This window comes from Euprymna scolopes, chromosome 23 (assembly GCF_053919585.1).
Source record: "Euprymna scolopes isolate OS-2025 chromosome 23, ASM5391958v1, whole genome shotgun sequence".
Taxonomy (NCBI): domain Eukaryota; kingdom Metazoa; phylum Mollusca; class Cephalopoda; order Sepiida; family Sepiolidae; genus Euprymna; species Euprymna scolopes.
Genome location: NC_136504.1, coordinates 37,440,341 through 37,463,796, shown reverse-complemented (window position 1 = coordinate 37,463,796; position 23,456 = coordinate 37,440,341). Strand labels below are relative to the sequence as shown.

At 33.0% G+C, this 23,456-nt stretch overlaps 1 protein-coding gene across 1 annotated transcript; it reads right to left on the bottom strand.

Moving 5' to 3' along the window:
* Positions 1 to 512: 512 nt before the first annotated feature.
* Positions 513 to 23,251, bottom strand: LOC145245830 (small integral membrane protein 7-A-like). Its single transcript, XM_080107478.1, has 5 exons — positions 23,104 to 23,251; positions 13,546 to 13,587; positions 12,203 to 12,252; positions 3,753 to 3,843; positions 513 to 1,178 (listed from the first exon to the last, which is right to left on the bottom strand). The coding sequence occupies exons 1-5, from the start codon at positions 23,127 to 23,129 to the stop codon at positions 1,163 to 1,165; spliced, it is 225 nt and encodes a 74-aa protein (XP_079963604.1). The 5' UTR covers positions 23,130 to 23,251; the 3' UTR covers positions 513 to 1,162.
* Between the last annotated feature and the right edge of the window lie 205 nt (positions 23,252 to 23,456).

Here is a 23,456-nt window from a genome sequence, read left to right as displayed (position 1 = left end):
GGAATTAGTCAAAAACAATTTATTTTGCCATGCTGACTCATTAGTGACTTATCTGAAAAAAAAAAAAAAAAAAAAAAAAAAAAAAAACACGCCAGAAGAAAAACCACAACATCCCACCCCCTGTAGGGCTGATTATTGAGGATGTTTTCTGAACTTGATATGAACACACCTATTGAAACTGTTTAACATTTAAAAGAATTCTAAAGCAATTGACTTTACCATAAATAGTGATAATGAATAAAATAATCAGTGTTCAACCATTTTTGATAAACAAATTATTTTACTCACAGTAGAAATTTACAGGAAAGTAAATTGCTTCAAACTACTTTTAAATATTACATTTTTTTTACGCAAATAGGTCACAAATGAATAAATAAAACAAGCTACATTGTTCATGGACTAATTTCCCCCAGTCATATTTCCTTTTGAATAATTTATATAACAAATGGTAATGATTATTCTTTTGTTAAAATTATTAAATGCAGCAAAAACATGTTTTACAAATAATAGAATTTCTTTCTTTTTTTTTTTCTTTTCAAGTTAAATAAATCGATTGAGTAAGAGGGGCGGTACAAACTTTTGGTACTTGTACAGTTTAATCAAGACATTAAAAAAATGAAAATATCAAAAAAAAAAAAAAAAAAAAAAAAAAGAAAAAAAAAGTTATATTGTACGTATCTGTGATGGAATGAAGTTCTCCGAAAAAGAATTTCACTTAATTTCATGAAGTAGTTTTGTTTTTTTTTACAGCGAAAAAACAATTTGTTATGATACCGAGCAAAAGGTTCGATTTTTAGGAAGAAAAGCTAGTATTAAAGATGGGGAGGGAGTGTCGGCGCTTTACACGGAGTTATCTCCCTGTGGCTGACTTCAACGCTGTCTCATAAAAATGTGTTTTTCCGCTGTAAAAAAAAAAACAAAAAAACTACACGATCAAATTAACTGAAAATTTTTTCAGAGATCTTCAGTCCAAAACGGATATGTACAATATAACCTTTTTCGATATTTTCATTTTTGAATGTCTTGATTAAACTGTACAAGTGCCAATTATTTTTTTTCTCTCTCTCTTTCTTCTCATCTTATACATAAGATTGGTTGGCATTTGAATACTGAAATTTATCCACATTCTGCTTTCTTGGGAAGTCAGGAAGGATGCCAGGACTCAGTGACCAAAAAATCTGGAGAAAAAAAAAAAAAAAAAAGTCTGGTTAATGAAATGTTTTATGTAAAATGTAATTGTTTTAGACATATCAATACACTGTCTTAGCAAATTTTACAAGCTACAAACGAAAGTGCATGTTCCATAGGTTCTAATCCTCTATATATCAAGTTTCAAATCTGTAGACCAAAAACTGACAGAGTCGTTTGGTAGAAACCATTCGCACACACACAAGGTTACTTATATATATATACTAGCATTTCAGCCCGGCGTTGCCCGGGTGTTTGGAGGTGTGTATGCTGAGAAAAAAAAAAAAAAGAGTAAATTTTTTTTTAATTTTACCCCTATTATGACCCCTTAAAATTTATAGTTTCGGGCTCAAATCACTTTATTAAATTAGATCCAGGTTCACGGAACCTATATCTAAAATTTCAAGTGTCTAGACCCAAAATTGTCGGAGGAGTTTGGTAGAGTTCTTAAAGGTCAAATCGTTGAAATTTGACCCCTTAACAGCCAAATTTCTGTACCCGGTATTTCAAATTTCGAGTCTATAGACTAAAAATTGACAGAGTTATTGCGTAGGGAAATGTACACAGACAGACAGACAGACACGTTCACTTTTATAGATATAATGTATTACACTAGACTACCTGTGACCCGTTGGGTCAGTATGTCATATTAGCTATGGAATTAATGTATGAGCGTGACACTTGTGACAAAGAAAATAGTTTTTTTTGACATAACAGAAACATTTCTATGAAAGTATATTAAAATGAAAAAAGAATATAGATAGATTTCTATGAGTCGTTCTGTTTATAAATTGTTTATTCTTGAAAAAAAAACCCAAAAAAACAAAAAAAAAAACCTTACGACCGTTGAATTAAAAGTGGTTTGCCATACTTATAGGTAAATGTGCACTGAACAGATACCAAAATACTTAAAGTTAAATTCAAATTTTGATATATCTTTTAATTTAAACGCAAAAAAAAAAAAAAAAAAAAAAAATTGGGACGCTGAAAATGTACGCAGTAAAACAACATGTTTTATTGTTATGCTTGTAACGCAAATTAAAAAACATTTTGGAGGTTATTTATGTTGATAGTGTAGAAGAAAATGTACGAATGTTTTTTAAGAAAGGTATATTAAAAAATGGGGAATAAATTAAAAAAAAAGTAAGGCGGCGAGTAAATCGCCGTTGTAAAATGCTCTTATGGTTGTCAAGGGGTTAAAGTAGGTTTATTTGTAAGAAAATTGCGTTAAAATAACTTAAACATAATACAGAAATGAACGATGTAAAAAAAAAAAAAAAATGCAGAAAGTATTAACAATTGTTTATTTGGATAATTTAAATGCAAAAAAAAAACAACCCAAACAATTGGGATGCTGAAAATGTACACAGGTAAACAATACGTTTTATTGTCGCATTGATTATTTGTTTATGTACGCATGTACAACCGGAAGTTGTAAACCAGATGTTGAGTTACAACACCCGTTACAAGGTTATTTGAGTTTATATATATATATATTAGAAGGAAGAGCAGACGTTGCCCATAATTTAATAAGGATCAACAAATGTTTCACCCTCTTATACTTTATTGGCATTGAAATCGATAAAATCGCTTATTTTTCAATCAAATCGATTTATTGCTATCTCTATTAGGGATCCCATTGTGGTGCACATTCCTCCTCGCACTGACTTAGTTCACAATACATTGCACTGTCAAGAACCTACTGTTGATTTTGTAAATTTATTTTTACATATAATGGCTAGAATCAAAGTTTAAAATGCAAAAGTCAATTGTGCTCTAAACAGAAACATTCATTTTGATTGTGCCCCTGTCATATAAAAGAACCTACTGTTGATTTGATAGACCAGACATTTGTTTGTGCAGTGATAAAACTTCTCAAATCCACTTGTGATGTTAGACTGTGTAAAAGTGGTAATTTTGGTCAAAATCGGGGACTGTTCCATCTTTAATGTTTTTGTTTTGATTATCGATTTTCGATAATTCTTGGAGACATTCCGGTACAAAACCTATCTAAGAACACTCCCAGACACATAAGGTACATTTAAAATTGGCCCAGTTGTTCTGGAGTCCATAGGTTCGTTAGTTGGTTGTTTTTGTTTTACAACATATCAATCCTTTTCAGGTTATTTAATGCCGAATCCACTGATTTTGAAGAAAGTTTTTAATAGAATATGTGTTGTTTTTTTTCAAGTTAGTTTTCTATTTAACCCATAGGTGGGACCCTAAGAGGTACTACCACTCTGGGTTGGAGTAAACCTGGGAGCAATGGAAATTAAGGGATGGCTCCACACTCCGCAAGCTGGGGCTTCACCATCGGATATAGTTTAAGGTCATATCCATAGGGAACAAACCCATAGACACACAGATAAAATTCCTTTTATAGAATAGTAGATTATATATATATATATATATATAGAGAGAGAGAGAGATATTTAATATGTAAATATTTTAACTTTCTTTACATTAATAATCAATGAATTTTCCGATTCAAGACTGAATAGTCCTAGAGACACACAGCCTGCACAAATAAAACACAATCATAAAATAATTAGAGCAATACTTACACAATCATGCAAAACATCACAAATATATTCCAGAGTCCAATGAAAATCCGAAAATACCGCAAACTTAATAAGAATTCTCTTATTTTATCACCTGCAAAAAAAAACAAAAACAAAAAAAAAACATTTACATCAAAACCTTGGATTATTTGAATTATTCAAACTACTGTTCTTACAAGTATTATTCACACAATTTTTCGGCAGGTGTAACCTCTGACCTTCTTCAGGTGTATCTTGCCTGACACAAGGAATCTACATGGAATTTCTAATGGAACCCTTTATTTTATTCACGGGGAAGCATGTTCTTGCTCTGTCAACCGTGACACTCTTCAGGAGGTTGAAGATTCAATCCTCGGTGCAGAGTGATATGCTGAATATAATTATGAATTTCTAGTCGGTTATGATCAATGAAATGTGAAAACATACAATTATAATTTTAATGCATAAAATAATTGATTTACTTACTAGTTGGAATATGAAAAAATATATTTTTTTTCAAAATGTTCGATACTCGTCATGTAAAAGTCTTATTTTGAACATAACAAAACAAGGTATGGGCCAGTTTATTTCATACCCCAAATAAAATCAAGTGCTTCTGTAACAGGTTGTGGACACATGTATGGCGGCTTTATGCAAATACCGAGCTGGGTGCGAAATGACATCACAGTAAGGAAAAAAAGACTATAAAAAGGAGAGAGGACAGAGATCATGTTTTATTCATATTTAACTGGAAATAAATGTTGTTACAACTAAAAAGAAAGTCTAGTTACACGAGGGAGAGAGAGCACCAGAAATATATATATTTGTTTTCCCAAGTGACATCAACATTAACAAATGCATCCATGCAATTCCAAACACCACTGCCAAATCGACACGCCATGAACAATATTGTTGAATTGACACACACGTTATGATCTAAAAACGATATGGTCTCTGAAAGAAATAAACATTATACCAGTTGTGATAGGTGCAACTGGCTTAATAAAAAAAATTTTTCATAAATACTTAGAAGCGATCCCTGGAAGACCAAGCTGTAACAAAATACAAATAGCAGCCATAAAGGAAACAGTATCTATTCTTAAAAGAGCCGTCGGATATAAATTTAAATCATAACAGTATCAAGTGTTAGTTCCAGGAGGGAGACCCTTGATCTCTTAAAAACTTACTGAAGTAAAATACAAAAAAAAAAAAAGAAAAGAAAAGACACTGAACAATCTCGCTGAATCAACATGCCAGGATGCCAGGATACGAAAATGCAATAACACAAGACCTGTTATCAAAGCAGTGTATTTCAATGCTCAATCACTTATCGACTTTTTTTTTTTAATAGCCGTTGGGTAAAGCTTACTCGTCACTTTGGGGCAAGATGGCTGTAGTTCATTGTTAGACGTGATTTGTAATTGAAAGGTTCCGGGTTCGATTTTCACCACAGGTAGGCACGACGTATGCTTGTGTGCTTCCGTGCATGCTCGGCAAAGTTATTACTTTTCTTCTGTTTCTAGTGACGTATTCTGCTACAATATGTCCAGTTTGGAACTGTCTATATGTTAACACATGCGTAAATGTTACTAATGTTACACCATCTCTCCTGACAGATTTCTAAATTCCTGTCCTGATCACAGTTTCTTTAACCATACCACCATGCAGAAATTTAAATAAACGACTTGTTTCATAACATCTCAACTAGGTATCCCTCTCCTCGCATATCATTATTGCATAGTTCTTTATGCTTCAGTGACAATATTCCGGTTTCGGATGAACCAAAAGTTTAATGAAGACGATATCTTGGTAAAACATTTTATGTTTGTAAGGTTTTAATATCTTCAAATGTGTATGTATTAATTTCGTTTGTAAAGACTACATAAATGCTGTGAAAACAATAGATTCTATTTAACTCACAGATGGAACCACGACAGGGTAAGGGCGAGTACACAAGTAATCGTAACTCCCCATCCCCTAAAAACTTTCAAAATTGGGATCTGGTTCTACCGGATTCAAAATCACACTCAAGAACATTAAAAAAATAGAAAGAAAAAAAGAAAGAAAAAAACAAAAAAAAAAGAAAAAAAAAACAAAAAAAAAACAAAAAAAAGGGAAAAAAAGAACAAAAAAAAAAAAAAAAAAGAAAAAAAAAAAAAGAAAAAAGAAAAAGAAAAAGAAAAAAGGAAAAAAAAATGAGTTGAGTTATTACTTGTCTTCTGTTCTTTGCAACATACTCTTCTACAACGTATTGGATCCTGAAATGTCTACATATTAACGAATGCATAACATTACACTATGTGTTTCCTGATAGACTTCTAAATTCCATGACACAATTCCACACAAAGAAACTTTAAATAGAAAAGGGGGTTCTTCAAAAATCTTAGAAAAATGGAATCAATAGTGTTAATATTTTTATTACTTTACTAGCAGGTTGCTCGGCATTGTCTGGTTGTAAAATATGCTCAAATTTAGTATTTTAATTTATGAAGATTTTATATTTATTATTATAAAGCCAATTCTCTATTGATCATTATATTGTACCCAATATATAGTAGTGACTTCAAAAGTAAAAAAAAAAAAAAAAAAACTTGAGTACCATCAGCATGAATCGAAACCAAAACATTTAGCTCTCTAACCGTATTCGCTAACATCTGAGCAAACGACATATGCATATAAAAACTTGACAAATGAATGCAGTTAAACCTATTTGCTCATGTGTAGAGTGTGTATATATATATATATATATATATATATATATATATTACGTTAAACTATACCTACCAAGTTCCAATTTTTACTCTTTAGTAGCTATTTTTCAGTTGACCAACCTTGGAGACTTCCCAGAGAGGGAAGTACTGCTTTGGTACCTCCAAAAATTTGTTGATGTAGAAATTGTGTTGCCACACAGACTTAGGGTCAGCGTGTTTTTGTGCACCTCAGAACTATATCTGATGGTATATGCATGGTTGTAGCGAATAATGATGCCTGAATACATTTAAATGACCTGAGATTAGATGATGTTACATCTGTGGTACTGCAGTTAGGGATCACATTTAATTTGTAATCCACCATGACTGTGGATAATAGTCCATACGGAGCATGAATTGAAACCAAAACATTTAGCTCTCTAACCGTATTCACTAACATCTGAGCCAACGGCATATGCATATACAAACTTGACAAATTAATGCAGTTAAACACATTTGCACAAGCGTAGAGTATATATATATATATATATATATATATATATATATATATATATATATGTATATATATATTTATTTGGTAAAACTGATAATTAGTAAAAGCTGAAGAGAGTGCTCAATACTATTACAGAGCAAATATGTGTTTTATTTTTTTTATTACCGTTTTATCTGTTTGGTTACATATGTTTCATGTTGGACCATGTTTACAATCCAGCAGCTTCGTCAGACCTTACAAAAAAAGGTTTTCTGTAAAGTCTGATGAGGCTGCTGGATCGTAAACATGGTTCGGCATCCGAAACATACGTAACCAAATAGATAAAACGGTAACAAAACCTAATTGAAACCTAAAATTGGAATTCCTCCCACCCATCCTCCCCTTTTTACCTCCCTCTCTCTCTCCCCCTCCATATATCCATATATCTCCATCCACACCTACCTGAATCTGCTACCCTCCACTACAATCTAATGTATTTTAACTTTCAAAACTTAACTATTGTCGATACCCATTTCCCTCCCCCTTATTATCCTAACCCCCTCTTTTTTTTCTCGTATTTCCTCTAAAACCCTTCTTCCAAATAATAACAACCATTTCTGTAAGGTCTAATGGGGGCTGCTGGATCATAAACATATATAACCAAACAGATAAAACGGTAATAAAAAATAAAACATATATATATATATATATATATATATATATATATATATATATATATATATATATATAACAGCCAAGTTCCAATTTTAACTCCTTAGTAGCTATTTTTCCAGCCAACAACCAATCAATTTTGTTCCACAAGTCCAAATACCCTATATATCAAGTTTCAAATCTGTAGATAAATAATTGACAGTAGTTGGGTAGAAACAAGGTCACTTTTATAATATATAGAGATTTGCTCAAAACTCTTCAAATACAGCATGCAGATTATTATCTGTTAATCTATAATGTGGTCATTACATGTCAACACTCTGGACCCACACGTTGTATGCAGACAGTCACAAGGAAACAAAGACAAGGAAAGAATTCGACTTTACTTTCTTTTTTTTTTTTAAATAAAATAACAGACATTTATTTACAGGTACCTCCAGAATAACACTTTGTCACTTGTTCAAAAATTTTATCATACTCCAATGCGCTTAACAAGATTCTGCAGTATCAATCACGTGGTATTCTGTCTTTGCCCGGCCATGTTTAGGACACGACTTTCCCCGACACTCTCAGGCCACGTGTATAACACATCTATTTCTGTTCTCTCGGATCTCGAAGCGTCTTGAATCCTTTATGTCTTAAATACGTGCTTCTATGAACATGCGTGTCCTTTTCTATCTCTGCTGTGACGTCACATTGCACAGACAGCTTGGTCATTTGCATATGGCAGTGTTACAAATCCATATGAAACAAAATGGTGTTTTTTTTTGAGGAGTTAATTTAGTAGAACTCCCTTGAAATTGTTATTCAAAGCGTTTTACGATAGGTGAGCATTACTAGTGTAATACATTGAACTCTCAAGTCGGAAAAATGACATTTAATATACATTTATGGCTCTATATAATTTGATATTAAATCAAGTTTTTCAATGGAAACGAAAACATTTAGCTATCAGATAAGTACTGTATTTAAACATTTATGTATTAGTTATGGCATTGAATCCAATAATTCTTTATTGTAAGATTGTGCAGATGTCTTATCTAGATTTAAATGTGGTTTTATATAATCAATACACATGAAAAAATTGAAATGGCTTAAAATATTTCAATATTAGTATACATAGAAAGAGCTTGGTGAACTAAGAAAGCATATTTTAAAATTTTTTAAATCCAATTAAAATTAAGGAAGTTATGACTATTTTTGGATATTTTTCCTCTTTAAGACCACATGCATTTTGTAACATTTTTTACACTACCTTTTCAGTAAAAATGTTATATCTTTGTTAAAACACAAGGTTAAGCAATTAAACTTACCATATAAGTGTATTTTTGTGCTAGGAATTGGAATATGCTACTGAAAATCTCCAGAAATCAATGGTTTCAAAATAATCTGCAGTAAATGCACAGAAATATGCTGCAATTTCTTAAAAATGTCATATATCCATTAAAAGAAAAGTTAGAGAACTCAAAGTTGAATTGTAATGCATTTTATGTACAAATAAGTGAAATCGAAATCTAGGACTGTTTAAAAATGAATATATTGCAATATTTCTTTGGTATTAACTCCCCACCCCATCTGACCACCTCTCCATAATAGGTGATTTTATCTTTGTAGGCAATTATGTGTGAACACCTTGAAAAACGTTAATGAAAGATAAGCAAGTATTATTTTAGAATTTAATGTAAAATGATTCCCCCATTTGGAGCCATTCTAGCGTTTTAGGGCAGTTACCTATTTTTTTTTTTTCTATAGGATATAAATTCTGTGCATCTTTTTTTTTTTTTTTTCTAAAGATGATTATGTGTGGTTTTAAGAGGGTGGGGTGGTTGCCAGTCTGATTTTGGATTAATGACAGCTAAGGGATATTGTGCGAACATCCTGAAGACTTGATAGAAACAAAACAAAAACACTTTTAGAATTTAGAATGGGGGTTAGTTTCACAAATTTAATGTAAAATAATTCACTATTTCGTGAACATCCTAGCATTTTAGGACAGTTGACCAATTTATTTTTTTATGGGTGATAAATCATGCACTTTTCTTTAAGGAAGGATCTATTTTTTTTTTTTTTTTAAGACACATATGTAGTTTACCGAGGAATTTTGTTTGATGAAGAGCTTGCCACTTAGACTTAGCGATATTGTTAGGGCTAAAGAAGGTTTTAGGAAGAGGAGGCTTGCTACTCGTATCTAGGGTTAGAGGTAGGATTAAGAGAGTTTTTTTTTTAAGAGGGTGTTTGACACCCATATTTACAGGTCATAATTATTGGCTTTTGAAAATGTTATGCCTTAGATTTTGAACATCAAATTACTTTTAAATATGCAAACTTATGTAAATGAGGCGTGTGAAACTTAAGAATTACGACAAACAAAAATAAATTTCATTTAAAACAAGTGATATCACTAACAGAAAACGTAACATTTGGAAAGCTTATTAAGTATTTTTGCCCAACTATTTAAATATCAAAAAACACTTTTTGCTAAAGCTGACAAATCGTTCACAAATTTTAGATAAATTTGGATTTTATTTTCAATTACATTTCTTGTCCAAATGACACATTATTTCCTTAAACTTTCCAGTTTAAGACGTTTTTTATTTCTCTGCCTGGACTTTGGGCCAAGATGACAGTGTAGTATTCCGATGCTACACTTCGCCTTTTCTGTCCTCTGTCCGCGAAGGAGAAATCCTTCATGACCGAGACAATTTTTATGTTTGTTTCTATCCAGATTGCTCCTTTTTTGGGGAGCTGGATTTTCCTCACATTAAAAATCGACCTTGTGTCTGTCCTCATGAGCAGGCAAGTAAATAGGAACTAGAAACTGAGCACCTCCTACAAATATTTAAATATTGATTTTTACATTTGTTTTTTATGATTTGTAGATTAGGATCTATTCAATTATAATCCGCTGAAAAAAAATCGTAAAAAAGATGAAAAATGGATAAAAGTGCACACAAGTTACATATTTACAAAGCTTATTTTCATGTCTTTTCAACCATATTTTAAAAATTTGACCAGAAATAACGCCCGACTGATGGGGATTGCTTTAATTATATGTTCTGATAACCGAATAGCTCTAATTAAGCTAACTATGTTCAGATAAAAAATAGCTCCAACTAAATATGTAAGAATATTTTTTATATTTATATTTTCCTTTTTTTTTTATTCGTTCTGGAATAAAAAATAACAAAAAAACAAACGTTTGTTTACAGTAATGCTATGACTGATAGTGCTGCTGCTACAGATAGTGTTTAGATACTTTTTTAAAATAAAACGATTTTTTTTCCAGATATGATTTTAAATTAGTCGGTACCACAGGAGAAAGCAGGTTACAATCTTATTTTTAATGGATAAAAAGAGTAAAAAGATGGATTTATTTAACAGTGGGTGTTTTCAATCCTCGTCATGTTGAAGCCTTTTTTTTAACACAATAAAAATGAATTGTCAAAAGAATTTAAGACATCCGGATCTATAAAAAATGATATCCTTTCTAGTTAATTTCCAAATTTCATGACAAAATTCTCAAGAGAAACACAGTACGACCATTTACGAATCGGAGGAGGGAGGGTCATTACAAAATCTTACCGAAAATGCCATTTTATGATGTTAACATTTTTATCATTTTATTTGCTTACAACTCTTCAAATATATAATGTACATTATTATTTATTAATCCATTTGAAATTATATTCATGTCCAAACAAAACGGTGGTATTTTGAGAACTTAATGTACTTTGGTTTTTAAAATATGACGATTTTAGCAGAACCCCCTTGAAATTTGTAATTATTCAAAGCGTTTTATCATCCGTGTGTATTGCTATATATATATATATATATATATATATATATATACATACATACACACACTCACATACATACACAAGACAGTTGGATTTACACACTCACATACATCCATATATATAATTAGTTTTTTTTGGAAAAAAAAAATCCAGCAGAGTGCTCAATTATAAGGAAAATCTGAAAATAAGAACGTATTATTTATATTTTGTTTACAAAAAGTTTTAGATGAGATAAGTCATTAGTACTGTCGGTTTCAAACCCAATAATTTGGGACCGTTTTAGATACGTATTTAAAACGGTCCTAATTATCGGGTTGGAAACTGATGGTACCAATGACTTATCTCATCTAAAACTTTCTGCAAACAAAATATGTATCAATATATATATATGTATATGCACACATATACAAGATTCAAGCAAGCAAGGATGTCCGGACGGTCCACAGAGTTTTATAATTAAGATTTAAAATCATATGTAATTCAGCCTCCAAAGAGAACAATTTATACAGGATGTGATTGAGAAAATTTTATTTGGGTTTTAATTTACATTTAAAAAAGAAAAAAAAGAGCTGTTATATTCCTGGCAATTTACCAAATTTAACAGACCTTTCTGAAGCTGGATTAAAATGACTTAAATATCTATTAAATCGCATCATCTATAATTCTATAAAAGTTTTAACTTATTTAACTGATTAGCTATTGAGCTTACAATTATTTGTAAATTTGGATTAATTTGTCCAGTAACTCACAATTCTTACTACATTATGTTAATGAGACAAAGAAAAGAAAGACCAAAAGATGTGTTTTTTTTTTTTTTCTTACCAACAGTTGGTTCCATGACTGCTCCAAATATTTCATCTTTGTTTTGCTTCCTGGAATTTAAATGAAATCAAAAATGTTAATATTTGGCACACCCAAGTTGTGGAATAAATATCTAGACCAGCGATAAGAATCGAGAAAGACATGATATGGAAATCTGCAGTAAAGCTGCAGGACACTCAGGTGTTTTTGCAGAAATGATGAACAAACTTAACAAGTCAAATCATAAAAGAATGGGCTATTTCAAAGGAGTACATTTGTGAACTGAAAAAGAAAAGAAAAAAAAGAAAAATGAGATAAAAGAAAAGAAAAAAGAGAAAAAAAGAAAGAAAAAAGAAAAGAAAAAAAAGAAAAAAAGAAAGGAAAAAAAGAAAAGAAAAAAAGAAAAAGAATGAAAAGAAAAGAAAAGAAAAAAGAATGGAAAAAAAGAAAAAAGAATGAAAAGAAAAAAGAATGAAAATAAAAAAGAATGAAAAGAAAAAGGAAAGAAAAGAAAAAGAAAAAAGAAAGAAAGAAAAAAGAAAGAAAAAGAAAGAAAAGAAAATAAAAAGAAAAGAAAAAAAAGAAAAAAAGAAATAAAGAAAAATAAGAAAAGAAAAAAAGAAAAATGAAAGAAAAGAGAAAAGAAATGAAAAAAGAAAAGAAATGAAAGAAAAAAGAAATGAAAAAAGAAAAAATTAAGAAAAAAGAAATGAAAAAAGAAAAAAGAAATGAAAGAAAAAAGAAATGAAAAAGAAATGAAAAGAAAAGAAATGAAAAAAATGAAAAATGAAAAAAAGAAAAAAGAAATGAAAAAAAGAAAAAAGAAATGAAAAAAAGAAAAAAAAATGAAAAAAAGAAAAAGCCTCTTTTTCACTTTCCTTCCTTTAAATTTCTAAAATCAATACTGTTAATACTACAGAAAGCAAAGATTGGATCAGATCAATTAGAGTTCAAGGATCCCAGAAAATAAACAAAATGAAAAAAAAAAAGAGTTTTGGTCTACACCAGTTTCTTCCGATTGACCTGTGTACATTATGAACAAATGGATAATAAACCTCAGTCGTTTTTTGCTAGAATGCTTAAAGCGTACACAACCCGAAAAACGGGATCTTCTGTTTTGACAAATAGGGATAATTTGTTTTGTAAAAATATTTTTGAAAAATTGCACAAAAAAAACCGATTCTGTGACAAAAAACAAAACAACCAAAATTTGTCATTTGTTTATAATGTGTACAGGTCCACCAGGGAAACTGATGTAGACCCGAAAGCATCTCATTTTGCTTATTTTCTAGGTTACTTTAATCCTAATTGATTTGTTGGATCTTGTTATTTGAATGAAATAATCAACATTTTTTATTACTTACAATTTAAAGTTGACAACTGCACAGGCATTCACCAATAAAGTGCTGGAAAAAAAAAAGAAAAGAAAAAAAATGGAATATTGCATTTCAAAAAGGATAATTTAGTTTATTCACACATATACATCAAAGGAAAACAGTATGAGAATTTTAAGTATAGTTTCAACACAATGCAGATATCGAGTTAATGTTATTACTAGTGAGACCCGTGGAAATTCCACAGGGGACAGATTCATATGTAATACATTGATGTTGGCATTCTGTAGATTTTTTTTACATAGGCATAACCACTTATCAAGGCCCAGAAACCACTCGAGGATAAGGGTTAAAAATGTACAGTAATCAATTGGACAATATAGTAATCGTTAGTAATGGAAATTCGGTAAATTTGTTAACAAGTGATATTCAGCATAAATGGAGACGCTCTGATATTATTACGTATTTTGTTAAAACTGCAAAAGTATTTATCTAAGCTAGCAAGGATGTCTGGCATAGCCAGATTGTAAAATATCTCGCAGATTTCGTATATATTATTATAGAGTTAATGTTCTATCGATTTTTATATATTATACAGTTGCGATTTAAAAAATAAAAAATATATCTATGTGACTTGGGTTCATCAGCTTAAATCAAAACCGAATCACAAACATGAATATATATAACATTAGTTCCTTCAGCTATAATCGAAACCGAAACCAAAACTTATGAAGAATTCTTGATAAAATTATTAAAAAAAAAAATAGATTACTAAGGTGCCATCAGATAAAATCGAAACTGGAACCACAACTTATGTTGAATTCTTGATAAAATTATTTTTTAAAAATAGATTATTGGAGTGCCATTAGCTATAATTGAAACCAAAACCAAAACTTATGAAGAATTCTTGGTAAAATTATTTATTACAAGAAATGGAAGTACATAACAAACGACCTGGATGTAAGCGTGACACAAAAAATAACACACACGCTATCGTATTAATATATAAATTCAAAATTAACTCAGTGGATGATTTATAACTAGGCGTCTAATGACTGCAACAGCAAACACTATTGGAACACAGATGGTCTTACCAACAGTTTACAATTATTTGCTTGATAGATTTTGTAGTGAGTTTTGACTTATTTTAATATAAGAAACCACTCCAAACATGGCTTGCAGCAACCTGATGCTTTGTTTGGTTTGGGCTTAACAGCCCATGGACCATAGTAGGGTCATTCCAGGATAAAACACTATTTCTGATTGTATTCATTTTAGAGTTTATTTCTTCGGTTAAGAGTTTATTCTTTGGGTATGCTCTATTATTTACCTATTATTTTCTCATTCTATTATTTGTTTTGGAGATATTGTAGTATATTTGTGTCATATTGCTTACTGAAGTAATTTCACTTTTTTGTTTTCAAATTTTATCGAATAATTTTATTTCTTTAAGTTATGCTATTAATTGGTCTATCTTTGTGTGTTTTAATAGATCTTTTCAGGTTTTTACATTAAAGTACTTTTTCCATATAGATGTAAATTTGGTGTAATGTGTCTTAAAGTGTATAGGGCATGACAAGCTATGCACCATGGAGGCTCTTCACCTTCCAGTAAGAATTAGTGGGTTATTCTAAAATGTTCAATATGGAGTCGAGAGAAGATAACTTCTTTCTTTTTGTGATTCTTTGTATTCTTGTACCCACTCACCTAGATTGGGTTTTATTGTTAATAGTTTATTCGATTTACACTTGTTTCAGTGGATTTGTCATTTTTTTTTTTTTTTTAAATATATGATTGTATTTTTACTTTTAAATCCGTGATGAGCATTTTTGGCGGCTATATCAGCCTTGTCATTTTGTTTGATTCCCATGTGACTTGGAATTCTGCATAAGATCATATCTTTTGCTATTAACAGTGATGTTTGATCGATAGTTTTATGATCAATAGGTTGTCTAATTCTATATTTTGTACGATTGTCAATAATGATAAAGAATCTGAAAAGATCAAGAATTTTTCCATTTTGCTTTTGGAGATGATGTGCAGTGCCAAATCTATGACACTTGATTCTGCACTAAAGATAGATGCTTGGAAGGTGATTTTGAGTGACTTGATTTTCATAAACAACTGCACATCCTGTTGTGTCCTTATCCTTAGATCCATCCTGATGTAAGAAGCTAAGTAAATAAGTAAATAAATACCACTTCAACAATAAATTTTTATATGGATAAATTTCAACGCAGAAAATAGAAATTGTTTCATCTTTGTCAGAAACATCACTCATGGAATGTGAGGACTAAAAGACAAAATAAGGGAAGTGAGAGTTACGAAGCTGCTGAAAGTAAAAATAAGGTCCACTTCCCACTTTCCATAAAGTTACTGACTTGATGAATGTTTCCTATGCAGAGAGATGGATTATCCATCGGAAGTCAGATCAAGGCATATTTGGAAAACTTAACTTGAAAACAGATTTCAGACATTTTTGGTTTAAAAATAATGAAAACCGAAATATTTGTTTCATTTATTAAGTTTAACAGTTTTGCTTCATTTAAAAGAATGAAAAACGCTATTTTAACTATTAAATTAACATTTAAAATATTTAAAAAAAATATGTAATAAATAAATGCAGGAACATTTTTTTGTTTAAATAAAATACTAAAATAATCACAACTTTTCTTCAGTTCAATTGTAGTATGGCGACCATTGAATTATTTGACCTATTTTATTTTCTGTCAAAGATAACAAAATATTGTCTTAGATTTTCAAAGTCAAACCCAAATAGCATTTAAGCTGACAAATCAAACTTTGCTTCTGACTAACTAGCTTTAATTTATTATTGTTGTACCATGTTATTGGCAGCATCGACATACAAGGTGCCTTAAATAAGTTTCCAGACTTTTTTTGTACATTTAAAATTGTCGTAGACTCTTGAAAATCTAGTATGCTATTGCTATACATCTTATGAGACTGGCCAATTATGATTCCAGGTTCAAATGAACAGCTACAGCAGGAATTGAAATATACCCAACTAAAGCCTGATTGTCTCAGTGAATTTCAGAAATGCAATCTGGATGTGATGACTCTATAGAAGAATGATATGCAATAAAATTCTGTTTTAAATTTGGAAAAATGCCACAGAAACGTATGGAATGCTTCAGACTGCTTTTAGACCATCTTGCATGAATTGAGCATGTTTTTGAGTGGCATAAGAGATTCAAGGAAGGCAGGAGGTTTGAAGGATGATGAGATGTTGGAAGAGTAAGGAAGTCAGAACACCAGAGTTGATTGGCCAAATAAAGAATTTCATGGATAAGGACTGTCGTGTATCTATAGATACAATAAGTGCACAGTTTGATGTCAGTGTGGGAACTGTACACACAAATATTCACAAAGAACTGAAGATGCGGAGGATTTGCGCAAAGTTTGTCCCAAGGGTGCTCAGAGAAGATCAGAAAGAAAGACGTTGTCATGAGAGCAGGAAGATGATCGAGCTGATCGATTCAGATCCTGCAGTTCTTGATTCTCTGGTGATCTGCGATGAAAGCTGATCTACTGCTATTATCCAGAGTTCCCAGTTGAAGCATGTTGGCTCTCCCAGACCCAAGAAGACTAAACAGAGCAAAACCACCCAGAAACGCATGATGATTCCTATATTTTTTTGGCAACACGGGCATGATCTACATGCACTGGATCCCCACTGGACAGACAGTCAACAAGGAATACTATGTTGAGGTTTTAAGGGAGTTCAGGAAGAGATTGTGTCAAAAGAGGTAAGCACTCTTCAAATCTGATCAGTGGCATTTTCACCTGGACAATGCACCAGTTCACAACCCATCCTTGTCACAGGCTATTTGACCAAGATGGGTATCAGGACAATTTCTCACCCTTCCTATAGTCCAGATCTTGCTTTCTGTTGTGACATCAGATATAACGTCATGAGCAGGAGTATAAATAGAACTCACTGAGGGAAGTTCAGGACTCTTCAGAAAACCTGGCGACATGAAAGAGCAAAAAAAAAAAAAAACTCAAAATCAACAGCAATGAGTTACTAAACTACAAACAGACACACAGAGAAAAAAAAGGATTATTGCGAATTATTAGTAGTATTTGTAATATTAGTATTTTTATTATTATAAGTAGATAAAAGAATGATACATTTCTGTAAAACAAAAAATGTTCATTTCAAGAATGAGTCAATGTTCATCGTTTCACCAACTGAAGACGCCTCAACATTTTTCGATAAATCGACAACTTTGATAGGTTTTCGGCTATGCTGAACACGAATATCACAGGAAAAATTAGTGCCGACAAATAGTTTTCAAGATATAAATGCTTCAAGTAGTTTGAATTGGCCGCCATCTTTGTTTCAATGAAATGGGATAGAGATGTTAGTGTCAAGCATCACGTGTTACTGATGTAAGCGGTGAGGGCACATTGCCAGATTTTGTCTGGGAAACGAGCAAGGAGATGAGAATTCAGCGCCAATCTCATCGCCCAAACTGGCGTAAATGGCGCATTGCCGGTTATCAATGTTCACATCAATGGACTACACCGTACCGCTCTAGTGAATACTGGATGCACACAGTCACTGGTCTGCAAGTCGTGTTGCAAGGAATGGACGAGGAAAGTACCCTGGTGCACACAGCAGATAGAAACACACTTAGTTGCTGTGGAATAGGAATGGTGCAAGTGAACCTTGGTGTAACACGGAGCATTATCATAGAAGTCTTAGTTGTGGATGGATACTTGCTGGGATTTGATTTATTGCTTGGGCTGGCCACAATCAAGCGACTGGGAGGAGTAGCTGTGTCTAGTGAAGGTGAGGTGACCTTCCCACATTTCATAAAGACCAATTTTGCTCCTATCACTATCACAGAGCCTGACTTCTCCACAAAATATGAACAGAACACTCGGAAGTGAACCACATCATGGAAATGGGCTGGCGACTAACCTCCACTTACGTTGAGAAATAGACTTGCAGAGTATTCAGCCCCAACACAAATTCGTGAGGAACAGGATCACGAACTACAACTGTGGATTGACAATGGTTGGCTACTGCCATATACTGAGGACGAACTTGGACCCCCAAAAGGTCTAATTTCCTTCATGGCTGTTGTGCAGGAGAACAAACAGAAAGTGCAGTCCATTATGGATTAGTATGTTGACGTTCATACGGCGAATGCAGATGTTTGCTTACAAAAACTGGGGGAATGGCGTCAACAGGGACCAAACGTTGCAGTGTTGGTTTTACGCTGAGCCTATTTGCAAGCACATGTTGACAAATCTCTGTGGCCGTTCCAATCAGTAGAAATAAAGGGACAGCAATATTGTCGCACCTGCCTCGGATTAGGGCTTAACGTTGCCCCTTTAATAATGCGGGCCATTGTCAATACCATCCTCAGCCAGGATAAAACTATAAACGCGGCTACGTCTTCGTATATTGATGACATTTTCGTGAATGAAAGTTGTGTTCTGCGACCCGTGTCAAGGAACATTTGGAGAAGTTTGGTCTGAATAGCAAAACCCCAGAACAGCTGAAACTGGGTTCACGCGTATTGGGATTACATGTTCAGGAGGAGCACGGAACATTGTTATTCGACGTGCAAGTGACCTTCCAGCAGTGCCTGATAAACTTACTCACAGGATTGTATTTTGAGTGTGTGGGAAACTGACTGGTCATTTCCCGGTGTGTGGCTGGTTACGTGTTGCCACAGCATTTGTAAACCCAGAGCAAATATGATGACAACTGGATGGGATGACGAAGTGCAAGATCTTATTCTAGCACAGATGATTGAAGATATTTGTTTGGGAGCAGTCCAGGATGATCCAGTAAAATGTGATTGGTGTGTCTGTGGAGAAGATGTTACAGTGTGGGTGGACGCTAGTTCCATTGCCACAGGCGTGGTTGTGGAAAACGATAGTTCCATGGCAGAGGACGTAAATTGGCTCTGAGCAGTGCATGAAGACAAACACATAAATTTAGCTGAGCTTGATGCTGTGATGCATCAACCTTGCATTACAGTGGAAAGCTAAAACCATACATCTACGAACGGACTCTGCCTGTGTATATTGGTGGATAACTGACACCTTGTCCGGACAGACAAGAATGCACACCAAAGCAGCCTCGGAAATGTTAATTAGGCGTTGCCTGCCCACGCTCCGAGATTTGGCCTTGAAATATGCACTAACAATCGATATAGGGCTCATTAAGTCTCACGATAACAGAGCTGACCAACTTACTCGAGTACCACAGCAGTGGTTAAATTAGATCCTTAAAGCAACAGAACCCAGAGCACTTGTGTGGTGTGGCCGTTGAACGTGAACACATGTCTAAGATACAGACAATTCATCGGTGTAGTGGACATCCCGGTGTGAAAAGGACATGGTACTTTCTTACGTTAAGTAAATCCACTAATAACTGAAACTGAAGTGCGGTCAGTGGTTGGGGATTGTAAAGAATGCCAGTCCATAGATCCAGCCCTGATGCATTAGAAGCCAGGAAGGCTTCATGTACCGGAAACCTGGAGCAGGGTTACTATGAATATAATCCATTTCAGGACTCAGTTGTATTTGACGTTGATAGACTGTGGCCCTAGCCATTTTGCCATTTGGAAGCAGTTGCACTGACAAGATTCTGTTAGCGTCATTAAGCAGTTGCAAAGTATATTTTGTAAAAGGAAGCTGCTGACTGAATTGCTTACAGATAATGGCGCGGTATTTTGTGGAAAAACATTTGCTAACTTTACACAGATGTGAGGTGTGCAAATTCGATTTTGGTGCACCCAGGTACCCTCCGGAAACGGAATAATTGAGAGGTCTCATCGCACAATAAAGCGCATTGCAGCAAGAACAAAGTGCACGATCTTAAAAGCAATGTACTGGCACAACGTTACGCCTAAGGACTACAGGATGGCACCTGCGAATGTGCTACACAATTATAAGATCCGTGTCAAGGGTATCGCTAAAGTTATGGTGCCCGACACAACAGTTGCTAATCCGTACAAGGAGGGAGATGCGGTTTGGGTGAAGAATCCACGGGGAAGATGCACGACGCAGTTTGGCACAGGAACAGTGACAAAAATAAATAGCAAACACTCGATCTCAGTTAATGGAACACTACGCCACATAAAGGATGTGCGCCCAGCATGCCTATGTGATTGTGTAATCAGTGACAAACTCGCCTCATTAGATGATGAAGCCCTGCTGCTGTACGAAAAACCAGATGAAGAAAGCTTCTCAGAAGATAACGCACCCAATGATCCAGAGCAGGGAGAGTTTAATGATGCGGTAGACGCAGGCATCACTGAGGAAGCTCCTGAGCCTTTATCCTTAGGGCGAAGTACCAAGAGGCAACGGCCTGGCCAGCATTGTAATTTGTGTGATCTTGAGATCAGGAAGGAATGTGCCTAACATACGCGAAAGCGCACGAGTCGGGCCTACCTGTGGTGAACAGTGAATCTATGACCTTTTGATTACAAGTCAAGTCCACTAATGGACTACACCCATCTTACCCGAAAGTGACGATTTGGTTTTGCCCAACAACTATGAAAAGAACGAGCCAATAAGTGACTTGCAGGTTTTGAACTACACTTCTGTAATAACGTGTCTCGCAGTATTGCATTTTCATATCGTAGCGTGTCGATTCAGCAAGATTGTTTGGCTCTGCTTGGAAATGTGTGTCGATTCAACAGTATTTGTTCGTGGTGTGGCATGTTGATTTGGCGGTGGTATTCAGAATTGTGTGGATGAATTTGTTAAGGACTGTGCCATCACATGTGAAAACAAATATGTGTATATATATATAGATATATATATGGTTTTATTAAATACTTTTACATGCAAAATCCGATCCCGCATTTTGCTAATTCCTGCCCTCTGATGAGAAGAAGATATTTCTTCGAAACTTCATGGATTAAGGACTATCCACTTATCTTGTGCTTCCTTTTTAAAATTAAATATGTTTTTAACTCTTTTTCAAGATGTTTTTTTTAACGTTTTATTAATCATTTGTTCATATGTATATATATATATATATATATATATATATATATATATATATATACATACACACACACATTTTTTTTCTGACACTCACTTCCTCGTTAAGAACGGCTTTCGGAATTGCGTTGAGTTAACTACACAGATCAGCGTACACAATATACCATTTCATTGAAACAAAGATGGCGACTAAATAAAACCACTAGAAATTATGTAACAAAATACAGGTATTTATATCTCAAAAACTATTTGTCTGCGCTAATTTTCCCTGCAATATTTGTTTTCAGCATACCCGAAAACCTATAAAGTCGTCATTTTTTAACAAAATGTTGAGGCTTCTTCAGCTGGCGTAACGGTGACCCAAGAATGTTTTTCGCATAAAAAAGAAAGTTAATAGTTGCAAGAAATAAATACACGATTATAAAATTATTTTTTCAACTACAATATTTAATGTAATAATGTTTTATAAAATAATAATAATAATCATCATCACAATAATAATACTAAAAACTTAAATAATTTATGGCATTCTAGTATATATCTCGAGACATTCTTAGAAGTAAATAAACTTTTTTTTTCTTTTTTTTTTTACAGAAAAGTATCTTCTTATAATACAAATACTACAAATAATTCGTCTAAGAATGTGATAAATCCCTTCAGTTAAATATTTATTGGAAGATGGGTGAAAGTGCACTGGAGGACCAGTAAGTCTTCGGGTGGTCCTCAGGACCACCCGAAGACTTACCTTTAAAAAATTGGGGTTTGTATTACTGTACAGATAGAGTCAAGAAAGTTGTCACAAAACAAATATATAACAAATAATTGTTATCATAGGCAAGATAAGTTACTTTTCTACCTAACTGGATAATTTTTTTATGTTTTTATTTAATGTAACATGTTTATCGAACTCGAAAAACTTACAGTGTTTACCAATGTATTGGAAAATTAAAAAAAAAGTAAGTTTGGGAAAAGGAGTTAAAAATAAAAAAAAAACTAAACAAAATACTGTTAGAAACTCGCTCAATATATGTTACCGCGACATAGGCTGACATATATTCGGTGGGTTTTTGACAGTATTTTGTATATTATTTTTATTTAGAATAAACACCCTTTGCAGGTTGAACAACCAGTAGTGAGTGCACATTCACTCTACAGTGAAAAGGGTGCAATTTTGCTGCCTGTTGGGTGTATTTACGTTGAAGGAATACAAGTGCAGCAAGTTCGCCGGAAGACATCCTGTGGAAGCATTCGTAAAACTAAAATAAGCATGGGGATGCAAGTGTGGCGATGGATCAGAAGACGGAAATTGGTAGACAGTGTGAGACCTAGGAAACTTTTTTTGCATCTTGTCCGAGAAGGAGAGAGAGACTAGCTAATAATCTGGTACTGATATAAAAACAAAACACACACAAACGAGGCATCCCTTATCAAGGCCAAAAGCCACTTGAGTCTAAAAGTTAATGAAATGGATAGATTGTCAGTTGAATGGTGAAGGAAGAATATTACAAGATTGAAAATGATGAATAAAGTTTGGTTCCGTTAATAACACCAGATTAAAATCGTTTAGAAAGATAAAAAAAAAAGCATATCTACCCAAAAAGAATCAAATCCGATATCATTGTGGAATTATTTACAGTAAGCTGATTTTAGTGACGACGCAACGCCCTGCAAAAAAAAACTAGATCACAGATTTTAAGCCACATCGACAGAAGACACTGATTTTACTATGGTGCCAGTTTTAGAGACGTAGTTTCGTATTTAAAAAAAAAGCCGTACTTTCGTATTTAATAGTTTGTATTTTTGGAAATTTGAAAGTAAATATTTATTTTATATTTCTTATTAAATGTAAGAATCAGAAAAATTTAAAAAAAAAAAAAAAAGAAAAGAAAGAAAATTCCTGTTCAGTTGTAGTCTATTGACCATCGGACTATCTCACATATTTTCTG

Coding starts and splice junctions, on each gene's coding strand:
- LOC145245830 (XM_080107478.1), bottom strand. CDS start 23,129: ATGATATCGGATTTGATTCTTTTTGG. Junction 13,588..23,103: donor TCGGATTTGATTCTTTTTGG/GTAGATATGCTT, acceptor TTTTTTTTCCAG/CACTTTATTGGTGAATGCCT. Junction 3,844..12,202: donor AGTCATGGAACCAACTGTTG/GTAAGAAAAAAA, acceptor TTTTTTTTGCAG/GTGATAAAATAAGAGAATTC.